Genomic DNA, 27,345 nt, shown 5'->3' with positions numbered 1-27,345 from the left:
GGTTGAGAGGGTCCACGTTTCACATCCATATGTGACCACTGGTCTAATTACTGTTTTGTAGATTCTCAGCTTAGACTCACGATTCAGTAACTTACTTTTCATTAAGTCTTTGTATGCATAAAAGCACTTATTACCGCTAAGAATCCGTGCTTGTATTTCTTGACTGATGTTGTTGTTGTCATTTATTATTGAGCCTAGGTAGGGAAAAGTGGAGGCATATTTGTAGGTATGGTTGTCTACCTTCAGATTCTCATGTTCATTCGATTTTGTGCACTCCATATATTTTGTTTTACTTTCATTTATATATAGACCAAACGTAGCAGCTTCTCGTTTCAGTTCTATAACTTTTTCGCTCAATACCCTTTTGTTGCGGCTTATTATGGCAACATCATCCGCATATGCGCATATTTGCATAGATCTTGTATTAATACAGCCGTTTACATCCAGTTTTCTAACAACAGCTTCTAAAGTTAGATTAAAAAGTGTTGTTGATAAGGCATCCCCTTGTCTAACTCCATTTTCAATCTCAAAGGCCTGCGTCATATCTCCATCTATTCTCACCATAGCTTTGGAGTTGATATATGTATATCTGTCATTTTTCACATCATTTCATTAAGAAATATTCTACATCTATATCTATTTAACAATATAAAATCATATGTCAATTTTCTATTTTACTTCCCAGCCTTAAAAACATATAATTATCTATCTTTGTTCAGTTCCTAAAAATATTCTGTCTCATACCGTTCATTTATATTCTAAAATATATCCAGAGCATACTTTTCGTTAAAATTATCTATTTAATCAATCAATCCATTTCACATAAAATATTGTCAAACCATTAGAAGGTCACAGTTTTACAAAACCATTAAGTTTTTTTGCCTTTATACAAGGTTCTTTAGTACTTTTCAAGGTTAATAAATCTTGTGTTTTCCTTACTTTTTCTCAAGAATAAGAAGGAACTCTAATACAAATGTTCTTTTTAGCCTACTCGAGGAGTTAAGCAAGAGTCAAGGAAAGAATTCCTTATTTTGTTTTTTTTTTGGGATTTATTTAAAGAAAAAAGGGTTAAGTTATTCCTATTGGATTTACACCTGATCCCCAAGGTTGACTCTCGTCATCCTTAGCTGTTCCTTCAGAGGTCCAGAAAAATAAATAAAATAATAAAAGCAGGGACACAAATAACAACAGGATTTGTAACATCAAAAGGATTAAAGCAAGGATGTTATCTGCCCCTCACTTTATTTAAAATATACCTCGAAAGTGCTTTAAAAAGATGGAAACAAAAATGCAGGACAATGGAGATACCGCTCACCAACACTATGGTATATACGCTCGACTTTGCAGACGATCAAGTAATAATGGCTCAAGATTATGACGATTTAAACTATATGGCACGAAAATTAATTGAAGAGTATGATATATGGGGTCTAGAAGTAAATAAAAAGAAAACCGAAGCCTTGGAATAGAACAAAAAGATTTCATATTAGACGATAACACCACGATAACGCACTGCTGTGACTAGGTTTCTAGGCATCACTATTTCACAAAATGGAACATTAGACAAAGACATAAGAGAGAGAAATACGTCAGGGAGAAAAGCCATCACAATGTTAAACAGTAATTTATGGGACCAATCCATCGGCAAAGAAAATAAAAAGAGGATATATGAGAGGTAAAAAAGTATCACTTTATACAGCTGTGAGGTACGGCCACTGAAAGAAAGAACACTGGCAACGCTGAAAGCGACGGAAATGGATTTTTGGAGAAGAGCCGCAGGAAGATCTAGAAGAGAAAGGATTACCAACGAACGCATTAGAGAAATAATGGGAATCAAACGAACAATAACATATGACCTAACAACAAAACAACTTATCTGGTTCGGACACATACAAAGAATGGATGAACAACGAATACCAAAAGAAATATTAATATGGCGACCAGAAGGAAAGAGAAAACGAGGTAGACCGAGAAAAAGTTGGAGCGAAGGAATAAATAAAGAACTGAGAGAGAGGGCCATAGAAGCAACCGGACTAACTGGCGATTGGAAGTCGGAAAACGGTGGAGAACGTTATAAACCCACAAGTAGTAGTAATAATTTTCTATAGTTTTTTTTACGCTAATCATACTATTTCTTCTAATAATAAAGAGCCGTCATTTTTTTAAATAATACTAAATAACATTTAAGGACTAATTGTCAACTACTGGTTGAGGTTTTAAATCCTCCCTATTAACTCTATTGTACGGTTTTATGTGTACACATTTAATCAGAGAGTTCGTTATTGGCATTTTCATTATTATATATTTAAAACTTTGGCACATATCCCGTCAGGATATAGTGATCATATAACTTTATTAGTACTTTTAATTGAAAGCCGAAGTACAGAATTACATTTCTAGTAGACAAGTAAATTACCTTAGATAGAATTATTAAATTTTCTTCCTTAGATTTATTATTTTTAAATTTCTTAAATAGTATTAGATTCTACCTTTCAGTAAATTTAAATTCAGGTATAAATTGTGTATAATCAGGGATTTTTTTTAGTATATAAGTAACTAGGTTAACTGTACATAAATGGTGGTGGGTAGCATAAAGAATTAGTCTGTATATATTTGGTTAGGTATTAAATTTGTTGTGAAGACTAAATATTACACTTAATACCTGTTTTCTTTTCCATTTCAGTAAAAAGAGTGTACAGCATTACAAGATACCTTAATAGGTATATATTAATACTTTCCTGGCGCCCACTCACATCTTAGAACAACTTCCATATTCTTCCACTTACATTAAATTTACATCTATTCATATATATTTTTTTTTGATTACTTTGTCATCTATTTTCTCATTTTACGGTCTCTGTGGGATATGCAAATTGACCGAATCCGCTTTTGAGTGTCAAGTAGTCACTCTCCGGCACAGTCCGCTAGCCAGCCTTAATTCATTTGTTTTTTGTTATATTATTATTATATTTTTGTTACATTGGCGTCCAACGCCCATTCACAGTTTTTGTTATAAACCCTTTTATTAACAACTGGATATTTTGAATTTTCCTTGAATATCGGAAAATGCCAGAAAAATCACAATTTCTATTTTTTACAATTTTTGAGCAACATAAATACTCAATTATTTTAATAAATCCTTATCTATACATTAAACTATATGAATAGTAAAATGTAACGTAAATTAATACTTGATTGTTATATGAATACCGGTTAAATACTTTACTGTCATTTTCATTAACCCCTATTAATTATCAAGGTATTATGGGGTGTATTCTGTAACATTTCCGTTAAATTTAAGAGGCCTCTAAAATTTAACATTTAACGGTTTTCTTAAAGTTTTAGGTAACATTGACATTCTATAAAGAAATATTATAGAGTACAGCTAAAATATATTTTTTTAGAGGAATCCTCTAAAATGTTTTCAATCAGATCCGGCAACGTCGCACGTTAATCGTGTTTAAACTACTTGCAAGGTAGAAATTGACCAAAAACTAAGTGTCGAAAGCCAAAAACTAAAGAAAGAAGAAGAAATTGACAGTATGCTTGATTTATTATTTTATTATTATTGAAAATATATTTCAGTTTATTTGTGATCGGGTTGGTTTTATTTTCTTTTTAATAAAATTTTATTATGTCTCGTGTTCCACGAACAACAAAATCTCAAAAAGAGTTTTTTATAAGTTTTTTAGAAGAAAATAAAATTCTAACAGGAATTAAAATTAATCCTAAATGAATTGGGAAAAGTCCATGTGTTATGGGAAAGGATTGATCATATCTCGGATTATCTTTTGATGATATCTGAATTTAACTCTACAAAAAGAATAAAAAATTTGAATTTTGTTATAGGTGTAAGACATGGATTATAAAGTACCTTTCATTATTATTTATTATTTCATCAACTAAAGCTTCGCTAAATATATCATAAAAAGCCATTTGTCTTTTTTAATTGTTTATCTGCACTATAATATATAAATAACAAACTAATAATCATATAAACCTAACCAAACAAAAATAATCAAATGATATTTAACGGTCTCCTAAAAATAAGAGGATAAGTTTTGACATCCTCCAAAATATTCTGTTTTAGCGGGAGTTTTAAAGGTGTAGGTTATGATTTTAACGGATTCATAAGTTACAGAATACAAAAATAATTTTAGTGGACTCTAAAATTTTAGAGGCCTCTAAAATTTAACGGAAGTGTTACAGAGTACACCCCTATAAACGTTATTTTCGGACAATATTGCAAAAATTATTAACATTAATTATTAAACAGTGAAAAAAAAAATGATCAAGGTTTATAAATGTTACTTACAGACAATATTGCAAAAATTATTAACATTTATTAACCAGTGAAAAAAAAAAGTTTTTGCCATTATTTCGTCAAATTATTGATGTATTTGAACTTCAAAATTCAAATAACCGTCTTTTCAAACACAATAGCTCCACAATAAAAAACTGCTCTAATATAATGAAAAAAAGTGGAACAGTAAGCGGAACTGATTTCTGTATTTTTAAAATTTAAATAATATATTTAAAATTATTTTATTTATTTATTTTTTATATTTTTAACAAATTCAATAAATTATTTTGCTCGTAACGCGACCTGTTAATGTATGGACATAGCATATGTTTTTTACTCATGACAAACCTGTCAAATTCAGACCAAATATTAATATAAAATAATAATATATTTAAACATAATTGTATTTATATGAAATTATTTTAAAGCGAGAATTATTATAAAAATTTAAACGTTGATATATTTTATATGTTGATATTAATCGGATGACATTTATGAGTTTTACTAAATTTTGACAATCGTTACGAATAGAATCTTTTAGTGACAGATATTCTTTTAATTTTTTACATCTTATTTAATGTCTATATTTTGTTACTTATTTTTCATGCAGTTTTTAATTTAAATCGGCTTATAGTAAATATATGATGACTAGAAACGAACTGATCGAGAGTAGAGAATCGATGTCAAGAACCGCTACTCTATGACGATACCCGTGACGACGCCATCCTGTGGCGCTAGTTCCGTAATGCTCGTCTCAGCATTTTACTGTAGAGAAAAAAAGTAATACGATGCGAGTATATTATTATTATAATAATGATTTTATAGATTACTTACTTCTTTCTTATATAAATCCATGTATGGGAATCAACCCATACCAGCACAGTCAGAAGAAAACCAGCTACCACTGAAGAGACTAACATTAATGTTAAACCAAGTAAGCCAACGTAACAAAGAGCTCTGGCTCCTCTCAAGTAATGCATGTGTAGAGTTCGGCAGTCGACTAGAGCCGTCAAAGAATGTATGTAGTTGTCGGCTGTATTAATATCATTTCGAAGAGAGCTGAAATATTGCATTAATTCAAATTAATTTAGTTAATATGTACGCTTGTTCAATTGAAACCCGTCTTTAGTCAGGTTAGCCAGTTAATCAGTTACAATAATTCTTTAAACAGGGTATACATCGGTTGGTGAATCAATGGGATATGTGTCTTAATTATAGATGTATTTGTCAATAAATTTTTTCTGGTCCAAAGATGGGTTTCAATTGAACAAGCCTCGTAGTATTTCAAATATTTTAAACGAATAGAATGTCACTATGGGGCTGCAAGCTTTTCCAGTGAACTGCATTTAATTATGAGATCTTGCTCATTAGGTACCTTCTAGCTCCATGCATAGATGTATAGTTAAGCCAAAGTGTTTTAACGAAAATCCAATTGTAGTGCCCCATTCCGATAACATAAACATTTTTTTGAAACGGCTGACTTGAGAATATTAATGTAAAGTAGACAAATACTCTTTTAGGGTTATACTACTATTATTTAATATCCAATTTTGAATGATCATTTTTCCGAGGGAACTTATGTTTCAGTGAAACATATCAAAGAATATATTCTGTAGAATTAAAAAAAAAATATTATATTTTATGCTATTGAAATACAAAATGTTATGTTTTCTACTTTTCTCATGCAGCACATACCTCGTATAAGGATAGTTTAACAAATGCTTTATTACTACAAATACTTAAATATTTATATTTACCTAAATTTGGTATCTAATCCTTTGTCTCTAAATAATTTCTCAGCTGGTTTCACCATTGCAGTTAAGTTAGATCTCATGTTCTCTACAGTCGTTTTCGCTTCTCTTAATCTCTGGGTAAAAGGATTGGCTCTTGCTCTTTCACAATTGGTATAATATCTTAGAATCTCTTTCGATAATTCGGTGCTGGCCTGATCTTCGATAAATTTATCAGGTGCCATGCACAAATCGCTCAAAGCTACACTGGAAGCTAAAAATAATATTGTAATCAATTAAATATGATATTTTAATTGACACCGTAATTGTGAATAATAGAACTTAATGTGTTGTGTCAATAAAACAACAAGTTATGGAATTAATTTATGAAAATCTAATTGACGGCTTGGTAAGAAATTTTACTGTGACTTAAGAAAATTTGACCACATTTTCTGCGAACTAGATATTAGTAGAATGACAACACCGCTACCGGACCAACGTACAGTAGGGGGTTGCCGAAACATTAAGACAACGACATCAGCGCCAAGTCAACTTTAGGTCAGTGAGAAGTTAGATCAAATTACGGTGTCAGCGTCAAGTGCATTTGAATCAGCGTGAAGTAGACTTGACGCTGATGTCATTGAGTTTATGTTGACACAGCGTTCACCTGCTATTGACATACTTCACCTATAACGCTATAAACCTAAAATATCATGGTGTACTGTGGATAGGGACGGCATCTGGAAGAGTTATGTAGAGGAAATATTTAAAGACGAAAATTTTTATTAAAAAATTTCTTTTCTAAAAGGTATATTAATAAAAACCCTATCGGACTACATCACAGAACGTTTTCGGAATAATTATTCCATCATCAGTGCTATCCTAAAATAAGCATAACCACTTTAATTAAAGCCAACGTGAAAGTTAAAATTTTGACCAAGGTTATTACAAAAGTGTGGTTAATACTTATTGGATGTACATGTTTGAAGCCATTAAATATGGGGGTAAAAACCCTTTAAGTTTGATTAACTTTGAATTGCACCTTTGATATTTAAAAATTATGATGTTTAAGTTATAAAGAAAGTGTCTGGGAAGAATTGTTGATAGCAACTTATTAAAATGACATATTAGGACTGAAGTCTGAACAAAGCAGTCATTGTAACCTCAGGTATGTGTCTAAATGTGACAGTAGCCAGCAATATGTATAATTAAATATGTTAAAATTTGATTGATTATAACAGTAGCAACCGTCAGTATGTTGGAATTTAGAGTATGATTTATCCTGAAAGTTTGTTGGAAAAATTATAAATTAGGTATTATTGCAGGTGGATTGAAGGTTTATAAAATTATCACCCTTCCCATAACCCATAACTTTTATCAACTTTCAATCCACCTACAATAATATCTAATTCTGAGCTTCATTTGTTTTTTTTTATTTCTACAGCTCGGATTTCAAATAGGACTCTTCGACAAAAATGGCTCTATTCACTAGCCATTTCTTGATTGCAACTTTATTCCAGGAATTGTTAGGGAATCTCACTTTACTGGAGTGGTACGATGCATTGTCTATTACAATGACATTCCTGGGACCATTATTTGATAAATTTGGTATATTAACGTCTCTTTAAACCGCGACTTAAAATATGCTTCAGCCATTTCATCTTGATAGTCTCCATTATTTTTCTTTGCCATAAAAACAAGCTGTGTGCCAGGAAGCAAACCTCCTGAAAAACGTGCAAGCAATAAATATCGTGGACCTCGTTCGGTAGGTGCTTTTAAACCAGTTCTTAAACCTTTGAGGAAAGCATCGCGACTGCTTTGTATAGTGGTATCGCACCATTCTTAATTAACAGATTGGCCAACATTAACCCACGATTCGTCCAAATATGATATTGCAATCGTCTCTTCGCAAACGTCGTATGGTCCTCAAATAATTATGGCGCCAATAAATAATATCCTCTCGCTCTGCCATAATGCTTCTTCGATCATGTTTCTTATAAACAAATTTGATTTCTTTCAGAAGCCTGTATAAAGTAAAAAAGAGACAATGGCAGTGTATTCTCATTACTTGTATAAAGTTATGTATACGCTTTAAATATGGTGGCAAATTTTTCATAAACAATTCACAATGAACAATTCTCGGTAGAGAACTTATAAACCTCGTCATATGTGAAGGTCGACAACCCTGTGCGTTTATTCTCCATAAGAAAAGCATTGTCGTATCTTAGCCGCACTGCACTGTTAGTGTGAATTTCACTATAGATATCTGAACTTCAAACATCTAGAAATATTTAATTAGGTCCCATGTCTATTGTTATATATGACTGCGTGCTATTTTTGTTAGAAGAAAAATTTAAATAAAAATTAAATTTAAAAATTTAATATAAGTTGATAGCATGATTTCTTTCAATAAAATTATATACCCATTTATATATCACTATTAACCACCCTTAACATCTTCTAATGCACGAAAAAGATCGTTTTCGAGGCAAACTTATTTTACAAAAAAATAATAATTAATTGTGGGTTTCTAATAATAAATTATAGCACAAAAATATTATATGAATACTTACCTAAATAAATACTGGCCATAATATAGGAGGCTATGACGGCGAGCAGTCCACACACCGAAAACGCTATAAGAGCGCAGCGGTTGTGCCTTGCTACGCCAACTAATAAAATCACACATAAAATGAGTAAAACACTCAGAATTCCCATCGTGAAAGGCCATCGTACTGCCTCGATTTTTTCACCAATTATTATTGTCGATGTAAGGTTGACTCCCACTAAAGGTTGACGTATATCCCTTGCGGCATTTGCAGTAGCGTTGCGATTACCTGTGGAATATAATAAATGTATAATTGCCCTTCAGTGTATAGAAAAATGAAAATAATGGGTTACTAATGACAATTTTATTGTTTCTTAACTCTCCGATAGTCGCGTGGGTAACAGGGGTCAGCCACGCTTATATTTACGCTCATTGTACTCAACTGGCACGGTTGGGCCTTGTCACCGCGCATGTACCTTTATATTAAGGTTGAATAAGTAAACTCATCGCCTCAGTTGTTTGAGATCATCCGTGAGTTAGTTGTTTTTGCTGGATAAATGTTATTGGTTGACGCTCATCAGCTGTGCTCCTAACTATTATTAGATACATTAGTATACAGTTCAACAATCATTGCCTTGACACTTCTGGTTTCACTGGCTTCGTCATTTATAATTGTGTGAGCTTGAGTATGGTAGAAGAGCAAACTGAAAAAGATCCATTCAACTATCATTAACTAAACGACTCAAAAGGATGCTGAATGTTCCAGGGCCTAGTTCTGAAGGATTGTCACCAATAAAAAAGATAAAAACAATGAGTCACTGCAATTTTCGCAAAAAAACTATGTGCCAGGAACACATGAAGTTTATTTGAAGTTTTATTTATTTCAATTAGTTAGAAAGTTCTTTATTTTATGATTTTAAGGGTTAATTTGTGATCAGTTCTAAATTTTTAAAATATTTGAGTTTTTTGTAGAATGGTAATTTTTTTTTTAAAGTACCGTCTTTGTAACCTTTAATAGTTCCTAATTAAATTTTACTTTTTAATTGTTTGTCTTTTATTTAATTAGTTAATATAACATAATTTTTTTTTCAAAATTACACTCAAAACTACCAATTCTTCTAAACAACGCGCTTGTGACCAAGAGTTAAATAAGTGCGAGCTTAGTTAACTATATGGATCTTCAATATAATATGTTGTACCGATTTATTTAAAGAAAAAATGTTAAAAGAAGTAAGAAAATTTTAGTAGTAGAAGTAGTAAGATTCATTCCTGAAATTAAATTTTTTTTTCTCTAGCATAAAGATAAGGTTAGGTTAGGAAAATAATACTTACTGACAAGTTTCTTAAAATATCCTTCTATTTCGTTAAATAAAGGTTTATCACTGTGATGTGTTCCGAACACGTTTGCAATTTCTTTTATTTGTCTTTCTGCTTGTATCCTTAACTGTCGCTCGATGTCTTCTGTTTGGTTGCGTATTTTGGATATTAAAATGTCTACTTGCCTGAAAATAAAGTAAAAAATTATTTACGACTCATCAACAAACATACCAGTATCACATAAGGTATAATATTATGTTCAGATATACCTAATCAAAGAAATAACGAAGCTTGATTATACAGTAGACTCCCTCTATAACGAGAACTGAAATGACAGACTAATTACCTCGTTATAAGCCGATCTCGTTATATCAGACAATAATAATACTGTGCATACATATGAATCTGTAATTTTCTAAACCATTAACTTCCTATAGTGAAGCCATTCGGAGCAATATAAGATGCTAATAAATATTGTTTGAATGGCGTTTTTGAAAAAAAGTTATTTACTTTTATTGTCAATGAAATATATTAAAACATAAAAGAGTTGTTTACTTTTATTATCAATGATATATGTTAAAACAAAAAATCTGTACTTATATTTGTTTCCAACTACATAATGTATAAAGCGTATTTTCAAGGATAACATAAACTATTGCTTTTGCAATTTTAAGAACTCTGTCATTTTTAACTGCTTTAAATGGTCCAGTATCATTCTATCATATTTTCTAAAGATGTGAAACAGTTGTATTTATTCATCGTAAAAAAGTTTATTGGGGGCTGCAGTTAAGTTTATTGAGGGGCTGTTTGAAAAGGTATTTATTTATAGCCACGACCCGACCAAAAACGTAAAAAACACGTTTTTGAATCTTATTTTCTCTCGTTATAATTAAATTTGCCTCGCTATAGACGGTTATAGTTCAATAGAAATTTCACGGGACATCTAATGTATCTCGTTATAAGCGAAACCTCGTAATAACCGTGTTCGTTATAGAGGGAGTATACTGTATATACACTCACAAACAAAAATATTAAATATTTTATTCTGAGTCTGTTTTTGAAGTATATTTTTTCTTTTGAAAAGTTTGCTGAAAAACCTCGTTTTCTCCATGTTTTTACTACATAACCTCAAAAGACTCGTGAATGAATCGTGAATTAAAACGCACTTGTTCGTGAAATTTTAAGCTAGCGAATATATCTATATACGTGATATTATATCACAATGTATATGCATTTATACACAGACGCATATCTATATAGTTCCATGACTTTTGAGATCCTTGTTATATACATTCATAAGCTCGTACTACGCTCGTCCATGCCTTACTCTTCCGCTTAGATACAAGAGCGTTATACCCATGCTTATATCATTATTCTTTTATTTAATAGTTACTTAACTGTTTTGGCCTTCATGTCTTAGCCCTACATCCCGCATATCCAGGGAGCCTGATTGTAACATAAAACATGGCGTTGATAGTTGCGCCACACGGTAGTTGATATTACGCGGCGCAACTACCAAATTTATAAATGTTACATTGAGTATAAGCCAGAATCTATTGGCTACAATGCAATTTTACGTCACTCGTGCGATTGTGCTAATGTATTGAGAACTGTTGGATCCTGCTCACATGTTGCTGCTATTATATATTATTTAAGCAATGCTAGGTACAAATCGGATATTATTAGACCAGCTAAATTTCTTTCAGAAATATTTGGCGAAACGGAGATTGATCCAGTAATGGACAAGGATAGTGAGGAAGATTAATAAAATGTAATTATTCTGTCATTCAATGTAACTAGATTAAATAGAATATTGTAAATATAGGTTGTTAATTAGTAAAAATATAAATTTTCTTTACATCTAAAAAAAAATATTTTGTTTTCCTGCGTACGATCAGCTGGAAAAATTAATTAAAAGATATCGAATATATGGTTAATTTTTTAGAGTCTTTTGAGGTTATGTAATAAAAACATGGAGAAAACGAGGTTTTTCGGTTTTTGAGAATGTTGTGAGATAAAACTAATGCTTTGAATAGCTGATTTTGATTGTAGAGGAAAGATACATGTGAAAATGTAAATTACCATTCAGTTAGACACTGAATTCAGAGGTTATATAGCAAAAGCTTAAAAACAACGCAGAAAAAACGGGGTTTTTCGGTTTTTGGAGCATACTGTAGAAAAAAAAAAGTAATAGTTTTAATATATAAATTTTAATAATAAAAATATGAATTATCATTAATTTAGGTGTATGTTGTTGAGGTTATGAGTCAAAAACTTCAGAAAAATGCCAAAAAAAGCAGTTTTTTCGATTTTTAGGCATTTTCCACGTTGAAAATGCCTAATGCCAATGACATTAGAAAGAACGGGAAAAAACCCATAAAAAAACATTGTTTTAAAGTTGGCCAAAAATATTCGACATAACCTAAAATATCACTGAAAATTTCAAATATTTTTCCTGGGCTCAATTTTCAAGCTAAAAATCTGAAAAAAATCAGGCAGTTTTGTATTATTAAAATACGCTTTCATGATTTTTTTCAGATTTTTTGCAGCAATACAGCGTCTGAAAAAAATCTTTTTTTAAAAAATACTTTTTTTCCTATAGCGAACCCCCAGAGGCACCTAGGGACTTGAAAATTTAACTGAGTGAGTTTTTAATTATGTCCTTTCAAATGGCCAGACCCAAAACTGAAATGAGCATGGTGCAATTTTGACCATCTTATCCCGCTATAGCCTTTGTAGAGAAACTAATGAAATAGTTTAATTTTGCTTATAACATCTAATTCAAAAGAGAAACAATAACGACAATAGAACACTTTTTTACGGCAAAATTGTAACAATTTAATACTTCGTATTTTATCCTATAGCTCTAGAGATAGCCTGTATCCTTCTAGACATGCTTCGCAGAAGATCTTGGATGGTTTCTTGCTGAAGTCGATTCCAGTCCTCTTGTGCAGCAATTCTTAATTCTGCAGTTGAGTTCGGAGCTGGATTTCTTGCTCGTATATTTTAGGATGTCCCATACATGTTCTATGGGCTTTGAATACGGGCTCATTGATTGCCAGTCTAGAGCCTCAATCCCAACATCCTCAAGATATTTTATGACTGTTCCTGCGGCATGTGCACGGGCATTATCGTGCTGTAGCACAAATTTATCATACCCAATGAAGCCGACAAAAGGAAAAACATGCTCTTCGAGGATATTGCGTATGTACAAGTCAGCATTAATTCGAATATTCACCTTAATAAGCTTTGTACGACTATCCCAACTAATGATAAGACCCAGACCTTCTGTATATTCGACCACGTCCACCTGGCTTCCATAATTGTATCATTTTATCTGCGAAAAGAACTCTTCCCCATTGATGTCTTTCTATTATCTTTTAACTATATTTTCTCCATTTTTACTATTACACCTACGCCCCCTGTTACAAGCCAGTCGGTTCCAATCAGTTTTTGGCCAATTAATACAGTCTAGATGTTATTTAATGTCTTTTACTGTCTTATAAATAATTACTTCAATAAGATTTTGCTCTCTGAAAAAGATCACAATATCCAGTTTTGCTGGAGTCTGTACGACGAATCTATTGTTGAAACCTCATCCTCTATCTTTTCTCCTTTGTAAGGATGTAGTGAAGCCATGTAATTCATTTGACTATTGCTGTCCAATTATCTCTCTCTTGTAAGTGTTGTTTTGCTTCGGAGGAGTAAACAGTCATGTCCTTTATTTGGTCCGACCATAATAGTGTTGAGAGATCTCCCTCTAGATCTTTTGCCCTCAACATTAACTTCAACTATAATTCTTTCCATGTCTTCTCTTGTTCTAATGTCCAGAGTATCTTAGTATAGTTTTGTTGATAGTTGTGGTGAACCTAGTGTTTATATTATGTTATTCCAGTATTGAATTATTTGTACGATGTGCGGTTCATGTTTCTGAAGCGTAGGTGGCGACAGGACATATTAATGCTCGAACAAGGCGTAGTTTTGTGTTTTTTTTTTGTAATGCTAATGTTCTTCCGTATTTTTGAGAGGTTGGCTGTTGCCGATCTGGCCGTTGTGAAGCGTCGACGAATCTCGTCTTCGCTCTCTCCACTATTAGTGATGATGGAGTCTAAGTAATTAAATTGTCTGACCACTTCGTACCCTATCATATTATCTCTCGTTTAATTGTTTCTGTTTCTATCGTTAATCATTACTTTTTTGTTTTATATACATATTTTCAAACCATATTCCCTGCTCACCGTGCCCAATTTATTCATAATTTATTCCAGTTCTTCTGCCGAAGACGCCAATATAGCCGTATCAGCATATCGTAGGTTTTGATTTTTTGTCCTCTTATTGTAGGTCCACCTTGCCATGGCTGAAAAACTTGACGCATAATGTGTTCTCTGTATATATTGAATAGAATGGGGAGATATTAAATATCTCTGTCCCAAACTCCAGATTTTAATTTGAAGTTTTTCGAATGCACGTTATTAGCTCTTATACTGACGGTACTTTTACATTCAGTTCTTGTAATCAATATATTAGATAAACTGGAGTATCTATTTCCCTAAGTATATACCACATTTTATCCCATTTTACATTATTAAAGGCATAGGAGTAGTCAACAAAGTCAACAAAGCACAAATATATTTCCAGATTAAATTCTCGGGATTTTTCTATAACTTGACGAATATTAAGAATGTGTTCTCTTATGCCCCTACCTGGGACGAATCCTAATTGTACTTGAAGAATCTGTGGTAAGAGTATCCATTTTAGTCTCCAATTGATGACGGTGAGGAGTACTTTGCTCGGACGAGATATTAATGCTACTGTACATTCTGCTTTTCTGAATTTTATCTTTTTTATCGCCGCCTCAATTTCTGATTTCAGTATTTGTGGTTCTTTTTCATAAATTCTTTCCTCTGTATTACTGCCTGTGTCGTTGTTAGAGAATAGTATTTTGCAATATTGTTTCCACACAGCTGCGATACCTTCTGTGATTGTTATGGTCCACTATTATCTTTGATGATCTGTGTCTGGGAATTTATCTTTGAATTCTCTCGCTAAATATTTGACTTTTGAGAATAGTTCTCTAGATTTTTGGCGGTCAGCATGTTCTTCTAGTTGAGCACCTATGTTTTTAATATAATTATTTTTGTCCCATCTGCACAAGTGTTTTTGGTGTCTATTTCTTTTTGTATTTAATTTGATATGTCGTTTCTAAGTTTTCGTCTTTCTTCTACAAGGCTGAGAGTCTCTTCAGTCATCTAATGTTTTTTTCTTTTTTTCCTATCTATTTTTTCTTTGATGTTTGTGTTGTTGACGGTGTCAGTGATCTACTTCTTTGTGTGTTCTGTTTTCACATTGATTACTGAGCTCCTATATCGTTTAGTGACAAGAATATAATCTAGTTGGTTTTTGTATCGTCTTCCAGGCGAAGTTCATATCGATAATCTTCGTGGATGATGTTTAAACATTATGTTAAAAATACTAAGATCGTTCGATGGCGAACTGAAGGAACCGTTCACCTATCGTCCCTTTCAAATGGTCAAATATTACTATGCCTTTTTGTCTTGATTTGTTAGCTCCTGACATAAAAACAATATACTGAGTGACCTTCCAATGTCCTAAGTCCTAGACCTTCCCAATGTGTCTCAGATATCCCGCATATATCTACCTTCTCCTTGATCAGTTTATTTTCTAATTTATACGGTTTAATTGGCTCTAGCAACTGTCAAACATTCCACATTGCGATGCGGTACTTTCTAAGTAATACTAAGTTTGATCCTCGTTAAAACAACTTAATGTTTATTAAGATAATCATCTACCTTTTCGATTTCTTAACTTATTTGACGGTAATTCGCAAAGACGTCAAAATCAAGTAACTTCAATTCAAACTTTAATTCAAAAGATAGATCCCAAATTTTAGAATTAATTTATACCGACTATATCAAGATTAAAAATACCTTAAATATGTAGTAAACTTTATTTTCTCTGAAGCTTTCGAACATTGCTAGTATACTTCCTGGCTAAAATAATAATTGAATCAGAAACATGTTTTTACTCTCGTACTTTAAATGCTCTTCAGAGTTTCTACAACAATGCGCTTCTTTCAACAAACAATGCTTTGTATGTGAAATGCACTTACCTTCCTTCACTCAAAGTCCGAACGACGCCATTGTGTAAATCATCATTACCATATAGTCCTATGCCTATGCCGGCACAACAGAGAACCGAGACAACGGCTAAAGTGAGTTTAAGAGCCGCTATCGACTTTGAAGCCCTCGGTTTCCGATCACAACATCTCGTCAACAGGTAAATAAGTAGGACAAACAGCGTTAATATCAACCATATTGCTGGGATAGAGCCAAGAATTCCCAAACTCTGGAAAATAAATAAAAAATGTTCAAATCAAGTTCAAACCAATCAAATGTATCACCAGCATTAAAACTGTATACTTCCATTAAAGCAGGCACTACACTTTATTTTGTATTGAGAGAGCGCTGTGAATAAGCTCCCGTTGTGTATTCAAAACGCTTAAAAGAGGACAAAATACTTAAAAAATTACGTTGTTGTGCTTGACCTATTGCTTAAAAGACTGTTTGCAGTTCCCAAGTTGTTACGGACTCAAAGATGTAAACTTCAGATATACCACCGTGCAGCTTGTTTGCCTGAGATAATAAATTTTTTGGTTAAATTTCAAAATATATTGCAATGTGTTTTTTTTTATTAAATTAATCATATCTATTATATACTTTAGAAATGAACTACGACGAACCTACGAAAGGGGTTTTACTCTTTTATATGGTCAATGGACTCCCAAATATGAAAAAACCGCAGTGTTTAAACCGCATTTAAAGGGGTGAGTTTTGAGAAGGGAGTGTAATTGTCCCCATTAGCTAGAGTGCATTTAGGTGAATTATATGCAGTTTTCGTACATATACACCTACAGAAAAGTTGTTCAAAATTAAATTTCCTATCGAAATATAACCTTTAAAAGTTAACAATTGGCAAAAATATTTTTGGTAAAAATATATTAAAAAAACGAAGCAAAAAAAAAACAGAAACACACGTGACTTTTTTTATCCCATAACTTTATTTCAGGGGGGTATGGGTGTAGGTATTGCATTACAGGAAAACAAACTTTTATCCTTCCTCTTCAAAATGACTTTCTACACAGTTTTAGCTATATGCAATGGTCAATTAAATAAAAATAATTACCCTGAAAATGGTCTACTGTAGAAGACTCTCGGACTAATTTTAAGCAAGATACGGTTCTTTTGGTGCCTAGTCGTTTCGAATATTGGCAATCATTCTGGCTAGAATTATTTTATTAACTGTTGCTTTAAATAGATTAGTTGCTGTTGTGGAGAACCATTTCCTCAGGTTTTTTAACCATGATGTTCTTCTTCTCCCAATTCCTCGCTTTCCGAATATTTTGTCTTGAAGGATTATTTTCAGTAATCTGTATTTAGTGCCATCTCTCAATATGTGTCCGAGATATTTTAACTTTCTCCTTTTAATCGTATACATCACCTCTCTTTCTTTCCCCATTCTTATTAGTACAGTCTCGTTGGTTATCTTTTTCGTCCATGATATCCTTAGGATTCTTCTGTATAGCCACATCTCGAAGGCTTCAAGTTTTTTGTCCATCGCTTCAGTGAGTATCCAGGATTCAACTCCGTAGTATAATATGAAGAAAATATAACATCGTAGGAGCCTTACTTTTATCTCCAGATTAAGGTTGTGGCTTTTAAAGAGTTTAGCCATGTTGTTGAATGCACTGCTAGCCTTCTCTATTCTACATTTTACTTCTTGTGAGTGATCCCATTGTTCGTTTACTTACAAACTGTTTTACTCGGTCCACTGGTGTATTCTTGATAAGCAGTTGGATGTCTCTAATTTTATTTTTGCTGATGACCATAAATTTAGTTTCTATGTTTACTTGTAGTCCAATTTCACTTACTTCATTTACTTATTTTTTATTAGTTGCTGCAAACTGTTTAAACTGTCTGCAACAATAACGGTGTCACCTGCATAGCGGATGTTGTTTAGATGTTCTCCATTTAAAGGGATTCCATGTTCGCAACTTTCCAAGACTTCACTAAATATTTCCTCTGAATATAGGTTCAATAATATAGGTGAAAGTATACATCCTTGTCTAAGGCCTCGCAGAATCTGAATCGCTTCCGTCGGTTCATCTCCAAGATATGTTCTTATTGTGGCTGATTGGTTCCAGTATAAATTTTGTATTATACGCCAGTCTTTATCATCTATTTGAACTTTTGTTAGAACATCCATCATTTTTCGGTGTTGAACTGCGCCATATGCTTTTTGGTAGTCCACAAAGCAGGTGTAGATATCGCAAGTCATATCTCTGCATCGTTGGAATAATACCTGTAGACTAAACAGTGCATCTCTCATACCTACGCCTTTCATGAATCCAAACTGTGTGTCTTGTATTCTCTTCGCATAGCTTGTATATTCTGCGATGTATAATTTTAAGAAAAAGTTTTAGTGTATGGCTCATTAGACATTAGCCTATATCCTTCGCACTTTTGCGCTTCCTGTTTCTTTGGTAACGTAATAAATTCTGAAACTAGCCAATCTTTACTAACAGTTCTCACCATTAAAAAAAACTCATAAAAAATTATTCAAGATTTAAAAGATTGGTAACCATTTTATAAAAAAATTTAATGTTACTTTCATTAAGTTTCTCAATATTACAAGTTAGTTTTCTACCATATCTTATTTACGTCAAATATGATAAAGATAAATCTATTCCAGAGAAAACAATATTGATTATAAAATACATAAGTGAAAATAAATGTTTGTCTAGTTTATAAATCTGTTTAGAATTCAGACAGTATGTATATCAAAAACATTATGCCAGAATTGCCAGAAAACCGAGTAAATTGTTTATGTGACTATGGGAGCAAAAAATCAATAGAATTTATGCCACTTGCTATGGTTACATTCCTCTATTTATTTTTATATGGGCGTCACATGTATAACAAGTACTTTACGAGGGTACACTATATATATATATATATATATATATATATATATATATATATATATATATATATATATATATATATATATAAATATATATATATATATATATATAAATATATAAATATATATATATATATATATATATATATATATATATATATATAAATATATATATATATATAAATATATAAATATATATATATATATATACATATATATATATATATTTATATATATATATATATAAATATATATAAATATAAATATATATATATATATATATATATATTTATATATATATATATATATATATATATAAATATATATAAATATATATATATATATATATATATATATATATATATATATATATATATATATATATATATATATATACAAATATATATACAGGGTGGTCCTTCTTAAGTAATTGTACAAAAAGAAACAGTAGATTCTACACTTTAAAATATTACGATTTAAGCTAAATTGCTTTAATAAAATGTTGATATTAAGAAAGATACAGGGTGTTAAAGTGCAAATTAAAAATTTTATTTTTGGCTATAACTTTCATGTTTGTAAACATTTATGCATAAAAATTTACAACTGGGTACTTTTAAATATGAGAAATTATAATTTGATGCTCACTTTGATGTAGCGGATAGAGGGCGCCACATATGCCACATATGTGGCATAAATTTGCACTTAACTTTTTTGCTCTTTGAGTGAGCTGTATTTGTGATACAAAATATTAAAGATACATTATTTCAACAAAAAAAAGGTATACCTGTTAATAACTTTTTAACTCAATAGTTTTCGAGATAATCGCATTTTACAAATCAGCTGCATATTTCTGAGTTAAGGCAATTACCCCAGGCAACGAAGGAAAAATAGACAAAAACATTAATAAATCTAAATTTTGGTATAAAATACCAATAACTAAAGTTAATAGTTAACGAAATATTAAATAAAATAAATATATCAGCAGGATAATTAATAATAGGATATGACAAAAAACAGAATAATAGGATTTTACATCAAACATTTTATATTTTATGTTAAATTAAAGTCGTAATCAAAACATTTTGTTTACAAACCAAATTAGGAAATAGTTAAACTAAATTACTAAACTTTTTGTTAAAGTAAGTGTTCGATATGTCTACCATTTTCATTAATTCATTTGTCAATATATTCCATAAAAATCATCTCATATTAAATAGCATCATTGGTTCTAAAGAAACTGTTGAAGTATTTATTTCTTCCCATATTTGGTTGCAAATGTTTATGGCATTCTTATAGACACGTTGTTTTAATACGCCCCATACACCAAAATCAAGCGGATTAAATTCTGGGCTACGTGGTGGCTATAATGTATAATGGACGAATCTATATCCAAATCTTATAGTATATTATGTCGCAAAGGTTAAATAATGTATTAAACTGTGATGTATCTCATTCATTGGTTACTTATATACTCTCATATAAGCTTACGAGTAACTATAATTACATATCGAACAAATGGACTATTATGATAATGATGATAATATTATGAACTAACGAACTAATATTATGCTGAACTAAATTGCCTGTTTGTTTACTATATTTATAACAATATCGGTTATTAGGCCAACGATGATGTTTTTGTAAAAATGCTGAGTCTTTAAGGTAAGATTGGTAGCAAAAGTATTATGAAACAAGACACGTGTGTTATTTCATACCTGTGCTTTAGTTTCCATTTGTCATAATAAAAATGGGTAAACAACAATTTACGTAATGAATAATAAGTATTATTTTGGGTTTTTTTATAAATTAAATAATTATATCAATATCTCACCACATTGCCAAGGAATATGACTGCCACGTCCAATCCAACGTTCAGAAAAGGTATATTTAACTATGTTCTCAACGCCTTCTCTCTAGAATGTGGTGGTGTACCATCTTACATAAACCATATATTTTGGTTTTTCAGCATTTTACAATAGGGAAAAAGTAATACAACGCCAGTAGGTATAGAAATTTAAGAAGCGATAGAAAAGGGAAATTGTATACATGATGACGGCCAGCGTCTGAATACGGACACGGCACCTAAAGAAGAAGATGAAGAATATTTTCTCCAATAAGACATTTAGCAGCCATAACAAAAATTTTGTAATGTTACATTATCATCTTTGAGTTGTTATGAATTATGCTTATCTACAGGTATTGAGTGCTTTACCGCACAAATATCACAACTAAGAATTATGAGGCAGCTGACTTATAAAATGCGATTATCTCGAAAACGGTTAAATTTTGAGGTTACTAACAAGTATACCTTTTCTTTGTAAAAATAATGTATGTTTAATATTTTTTAACACAAATAGAGGTAACTTTAAGAGCAAAAAAGTTAAGCGCAAATCTATGCCACACCTGTGGCATATGTGGCGCCATCTATCAGTAACATTAATTTATGTATAAAATTATAATTTATCCTACTTAAAAGCGTCCAATTATAAATTTTTGTCCAAAAATATTTACAAACGTAAAAGTTATAGCGAAAAATAGAATTTTAAATTTCCACTTTAACACCCTGTATCTTTCTTAATATCAACATTTTATTAAAGCAAGTTGGCTTAAATCGTAATATTTTAAAGTGCAGAATCTATGGTTTCTGTTTGTACAATTACTTTAGGACCACCCTGTATATATATATATATATATATATATATATATATATATATATATATATATATATATATATATATATATATATATATATATATTATATTGCGTGTAAACCACCTATGGAATAAAATTATTTTTATTTAAAAAATTATAAAAATGGGTGAGATCCGTCAACTTTTAAATATAAATTTGCACTTTTTAAAAATTAATTTAAATGTACAGGGTAATTCAGGCAAGCCTGACAAAGTCCATAATCTTTATTTTTAATAAAACTCCCTGTATATATTTTATAATTTTAAAAGTTCCTTAAGAAGTTTAAAAAAATTTATTATTATAATTCCTAGTAAATATTCAAATCAATGTTTTAATTTAATTTAAATTGCCTCAAGGACCCTACTGTAGTTCCTAATATCTCCGACCGTCGCCTCAAAATCAGAGTGTTCGTTAACTCAGCGAAATTCATCTCCCTCTCTTTTTATCTCTTGGAACGTCCAATAGCCAGGACGAAAATTTTGTTTGAGAGGTCTCTTGACGAGAAATATTTATTTAAGACCCTTACCGGGAGCCCTAATATACTCCATTCGCTTAGCTCGGGCATATTTTGACAGATTCATTGTCGGAAACCTACAACACAACAATTCCTACTTCTCAGTATTAATAGCTCAAGTATCCTACTATTGCAGACTTCTTTCTTTAAAAAAAGAAGAATTATTCTAAATAGTGGAAGTGTATACTAAACCCATCAAATTTTGGGTAGTATATATTTAAAAAATATATTTTAGTTGTTATAATTTAACATAACTATTTATTATATGGTGAAGATAAATAAATATTGATTGTCGGTAATTCGCAAAGTTCTATTTTATTTACTATTTAGTTTGTTTACTATTAATATTGGCTATGAGTAAGTGTGCTTGAAAGTATAGTAATTTCCAGCCACTTTTAGTCTGTCAAAAAGTAACTAACTTCGCAAAAAAATAATCACTAAATTCACTAGACAGTTAGGACTGGGTATAGCGAACTGAGTTTAGTTGCTATAACTACGTTTATTTGCTTAGCCGCACAATCCTATATATTTTTATGATGGATATTATGTTCTTGCTGTGATAGATCCAACGTTTTTGTCAGCCGAGTACCTAGAGGGTAAAAAAATGATATCCTTTCTATACGTCACACCAGCATTTGGATAATTCAGGTTGTACCCATTTTATATTTTTATTGAAAAGTGAAGATTATCTATGAACTAAGTAGTGAAGTGATTTGTTATTGATTTTTTAATTACAATAAATATCTACATTCTACCTAATAAACAAATGTTTTTTATGTGAACGAATTTCGAAATTTGAGATAAAGTATAATAGAATCACTTGTTTCGAATAGGTAACAAATAACACTTTTTGCCAAATACACTTTTTGACGAAATATTGCTCACAAATTGTTCCTACACAGTATTTAGTTTGAAAACGTAACATATCTCATCTCATCTCTGTTAAAAATAGACATTGAGTTTTGATTTAGTTAGAAAAGGTAACAAATGTTGGCCGTGTTACCTTTTCGAACTAAACCAATCGAATTGTTTTGGCAACGATCGGCTTTCGGCTGACGGTAACGTCACACAGTTCTTGCAAGTACAGCTAGCTCACTTGACCGTTGTTTATTGTAATACAGTCAGTGATGTCGTCTAGTAGCGAGAGTGAAGATGAAATAATACGAAAAAAGAGGAAAGGTGTTGCAGACAACTATAAACAAAATTTTATACGAAATGCTAAGGTGAACAGAAAAACTCGTATAAATCATGTTGGAAAATAAGTTCCTCAGAGAAAAACAGGAGTAAACTACTGTGGGTAAGTAAAAATAGTACAGTTTTTAGAGTACAGAGTTAAAAAGATTTTTTTATTATTTTTTGCTGTCTAAAGAAGTGTTGCCATATGTTCTCTTGTGAAAACAAGACGAAAATTATAGCCAACCTTAACTAACTTTCAAACAAAAATGAGCAGGATCTATATCTACATGGACTCATAGACTCGAATTCGATGCAAAACATTAGAAGCATTATGCATAAAAGTTATTTTTTTAACTACTATGTTTGTAGTAATGGGCAGAGAAAAGAAGTATGCAAGAAAGCTTTCATAAGCTTGCATGGAATTACAGTAAAAAGAGTTTATCGTTTATGCAAACTAAAGTCTCAGAACAAACTTCCTCGTGATTTAAGAGGAACAGCAATATCGTCTAGGCATAATGCTATTGATGGCAACTACTTGCATCGAATTCATGAATTTGTTGATTTGTTACCTAAAAAAGAAGTCCACTACTCAAACAATATTAAAAAAAATACCTGTCTGCTTCATTAAACATTAAAATTATTCATGAATTGTTTCTGGAGAAGAATCCGGATATCACCGATAAAATAATAAAATATAACTACTTCTATTCCTATTGTAAAGAAAATTTCGATCTTTCGTTTGGCCGACCTCAGGTGGATGTGTGTTAACTGTGTGAAAATTTAAAAACAAAGATAGCAGATCCATTTTTAAATGAAAATGCTAAAAGGGTTGCTGTAGCTGAGCTTCTAGTGCATAGAAGAAGAGCAAAGAAATTCTACGCAAAAATAGATGAAATAAGCAGAGCAGGGAAAGACAGGATGTAATGGCAATAACAATCGACTACATGCAGAATCTGCCCCTTCCCCATATTCCTGTGCAACAGGTATTTTACTACAGGCAGCTATGGATTTATGAATTTTGTATTCATGATATGAAGACCAACAAAGCCTTTTTTTATTCATACCAAGAACATTGAAAGGTCCAAATGAAGTATGTACATTTTTGCTCAATTTCATTGAAGAACACGTACCCTTAACGGTAACTGAGTTGTATCTTTTCTCAGACGGATGCCCCGGCCAAAATAAAAACAATACCGTAGTGCGATTTTTGTTAACGCTAACATCAAATGGTTGGTTTCAAAATATCACACATTACTTTCCAATGAGGGGACATTCTTTTAATGAATGTGATCGAGATTTTGGAATTGTGAAAAGAAAACTACGGAGACATGATAGAATATACTCTCATGATGAATAAATCTCTCTCATTGAGACTTCTTCAAAAAGTAAAAAAATTAGTGTTCACAAGTCGTTGGAAAGTCGTGGAAAGTAATCGACTTCAAAAAATGGTGGCCACAACACTATAAGAAGCAAGTTTTGTCAATATCAAGCCATGGCAAGAACATTGCCACTGATAAAAGAGTTTCCTTTCAAGTCAGCAATTTCTATGAGTTTCGATATTCTAAGGAAACTCCTGGCAAAGTAACTGCACTTCCATTTATTGATGGAATAATCCAGGAGTGTTTTGGATTAGCCAAAATACAAGAAAGCAGAGTTAATCTTCCTGACTGCGTTTCATATCCTGCATATTCCGGCAAATTGCCTATTATTCATAAAAAAATTGAAGACTTAAAGAAACTGTTGGTGTATATTTAAGTAGAAAAAAAGGACTATTGGTCCCAGATTGTCACATGACCTACAACAGAGCAAGCTGAACCAGCAGAAGAGGATTTCTAATTAGTGTATAGTTTATTAGTTGTATTGTTCTGAAAAAAACAAAATTTGTTTAATTTACTAATGTTTTTATTTTGAGAACGATTTCCGAAGTGGAAATTGAAACGTCAATAAACGTATTTTAACCTTTAATTGTGGCTTACTCCCATTTAAATAGTAATTTATTAGTTGTATTTTCAAAATTATTTTTTTTTTCATATTATTTAAATTAAACTAAAATAAAAAATTGATTGCTCTATTTTTTCTTGGACTCGCACACATTTGTTTCGAAAAGGTAATATATGCAAAATATTTAAACAAATATTCTATTGGTAGAGTGTACTTTAAGCAATTGACAACCATGGCATTGTGCAAACAACACATCCACTATCAACTCATATATTTGAAAAATTTTTATAACTACATCATTTTTGAAGAAAATCAGTTTTTTTGTCTTCCTGTAAACTTTGCATTTATGTACATGTTACCTTTTCAAAATAAGTGATTCAATTTTATTAATTATTAATTATTAGCATAATCTAATGCCTTGATATAAAATGTTTGTTTTCTTACGAATACGATTTTAATTTTAGTTTCTTATAAGCACTTCTCATGTGTAATTAAATAGACTTTTATTTCTATTCTGGAATGACGTAACTTTTAATAACTTTTTGTTCGTTACAAAATGATAAAAGGATAATTGTGTTTTAAATTTTTTATTTTTTCTTTGAGCTCGTTTCCTTACGAGGATAAACTATTAAGGAGTGGCGTCCATTTTATTTTAATTTTAAAGCTAATACAAACAGATTCTATACGATTTTTGAAAGAACCGCACCCAAACTCTCAAACACGAGCAGAAGGGCCTAGATTATTTGTATACTTAAGTAAATAGTTGGCTCAGGTTACAATCTCAATGAACTATCTTATGTAGGGTCTATTCATCGTCATTGGCTCTACAACCGATAGTGGATTTTGGCCTGTTATAGGATCAGTTTCCATTCCTTCCTATTCTTCGCCTTGGTTTTCCAATTTCGAAACAGCACAACCGTTCTTCATCGATTTTTGTGATAGTCCATGTTTCTGACGCGTAAGTAGGGACAGGCTTGATCAGAGTTCCGTATATAAATATTTTCGTTCTATGTAGGGTCTATTATAAATTGTAAAATTTTGAAATGTTACAGTGTGAATACCAATTATGGAATAAAACTGTTTGTGTCCTTATGTTAAAAAAATATTAAAAACCTTAAAACCAACCAACTTTTAAATATAAATGTGCGCTTTTTAAACTTATATTTAAATGTCCAGGGTGATTCACGCAAGTATAGCATAGTTCATCATCTTTATTGTTAATGAAACACCCTATATATTTTAACGCATTTAAAAGCTTCTTAATAAACTGATCTCAACGAACTATATATGTAGGTTATATTATGAATAATACAAAATGAAATTTTGAAATGATATATAATTTTCGCCAAAGACATTAAAATCATAAAATTTTGAAATTAATAATGTATCACAATTTCAATATTGGCATTGTTTAAAATTAGCTAAATATAGAAATAATTTCAGCAATTTCCTGAACTGAGTATCAATATGTTGAGTTTTGTATTTAATTTCTTGACGAAAACGATACATCATTTCAAAATTTCACGTTATATTATTCATAATAGACACTACATAATATAGTTCGTGGAGATCAAATTGTTAAGGAGCTTTTAAAAAACAAAATGAACAAATAAAGGTGTTTGATTAAAAATAAAAATGATGTTAGACTTGCGTGAATCACCCTGTACATTCAAATTTATATTTTAAATGCGCGCACTGGAATTTAAAAGTTGGCGGGTTTTAGCGTTTTTTTTTAATTTTCTAAAATAAGGACACAAACAATTTTATTTCATAAGTGGCTCCACACTGTATAATTTCAAAACTTCACCCTGTGTTATTCATCATCATCATCAATCAGCCAATCCCGTCCACTGCTGGACATAGGCCTCCCTCAGTTCTTTCGTGTTCTCTACACTGGGCCGCTTGTAGCCAGTTTCCCGCTACTCTTTTTATGTCGTCGGTCCATCTAGTCGGTGGTCGTCCTCGGCTTCTTTTATAATTTCTGGGCCTCCATTCCATAATTCGTCTTGTCCATCGTCCATCTTGTGTTCTGGCTAAGTGTCCTGCCCAGTTCCACTTAAGTCTCGTGGTTCTTTCGATGACGTCTTGAACTCCTGATCTTTGCCTGATTTGTCGGTTTGTTATG

At 31.3% G+C, this 27,345-nt stretch overlaps 1 protein-coding gene across 3 annotated transcripts in view; it reads right to left on the bottom strand.

The window, feature by feature from the left end:
* Positions 1-27,345, bottom strand: part of LOC140443730 (protein tweety-like) — a 213,560-nt gene that overhangs the window by 30,940 nt on the left and 155,275 nt on the right. For all 3 annotated transcript variants that reach the window (XM_072535119.1, XM_072535121.1, XM_072535120.1), the window contains 5 exons: positions 16,029-16,264; positions 9,914-10,083; positions 8,607-8,870; positions 6,061-6,307; positions 5,138-5,362 (listed from right to left, as the gene is read on the bottom strand). In XM_072535119.1, the coding sequence (XP_072391220.1) occupies positions 5,138-5,362; positions 6,061-6,307; positions 8,607-8,870; positions 9,914-10,083; positions 16,029-16,264 (1,142 nt within the window). The remainder of the gene's footprint in view (positions 1-5,137; positions 5,363-6,060; positions 6,308-8,606; positions 8,871-9,913; positions 10,084-16,028; positions 16,265-27,345) is intronic.

This window comes from Diabrotica undecimpunctata, chromosome 6 (assembly GCF_040954645.1).
Source record: "Diabrotica undecimpunctata isolate CICGRU chromosome 6, icDiaUnde3, whole genome shotgun sequence".
Taxonomy (NCBI): Eukaryota; Metazoa; Arthropoda; class Insecta; order Coleoptera; family Chrysomelidae; genus Diabrotica; species Diabrotica undecimpunctata.
This window is presented reverse-complemented; position numbering and strand designations above follow the sequence as displayed.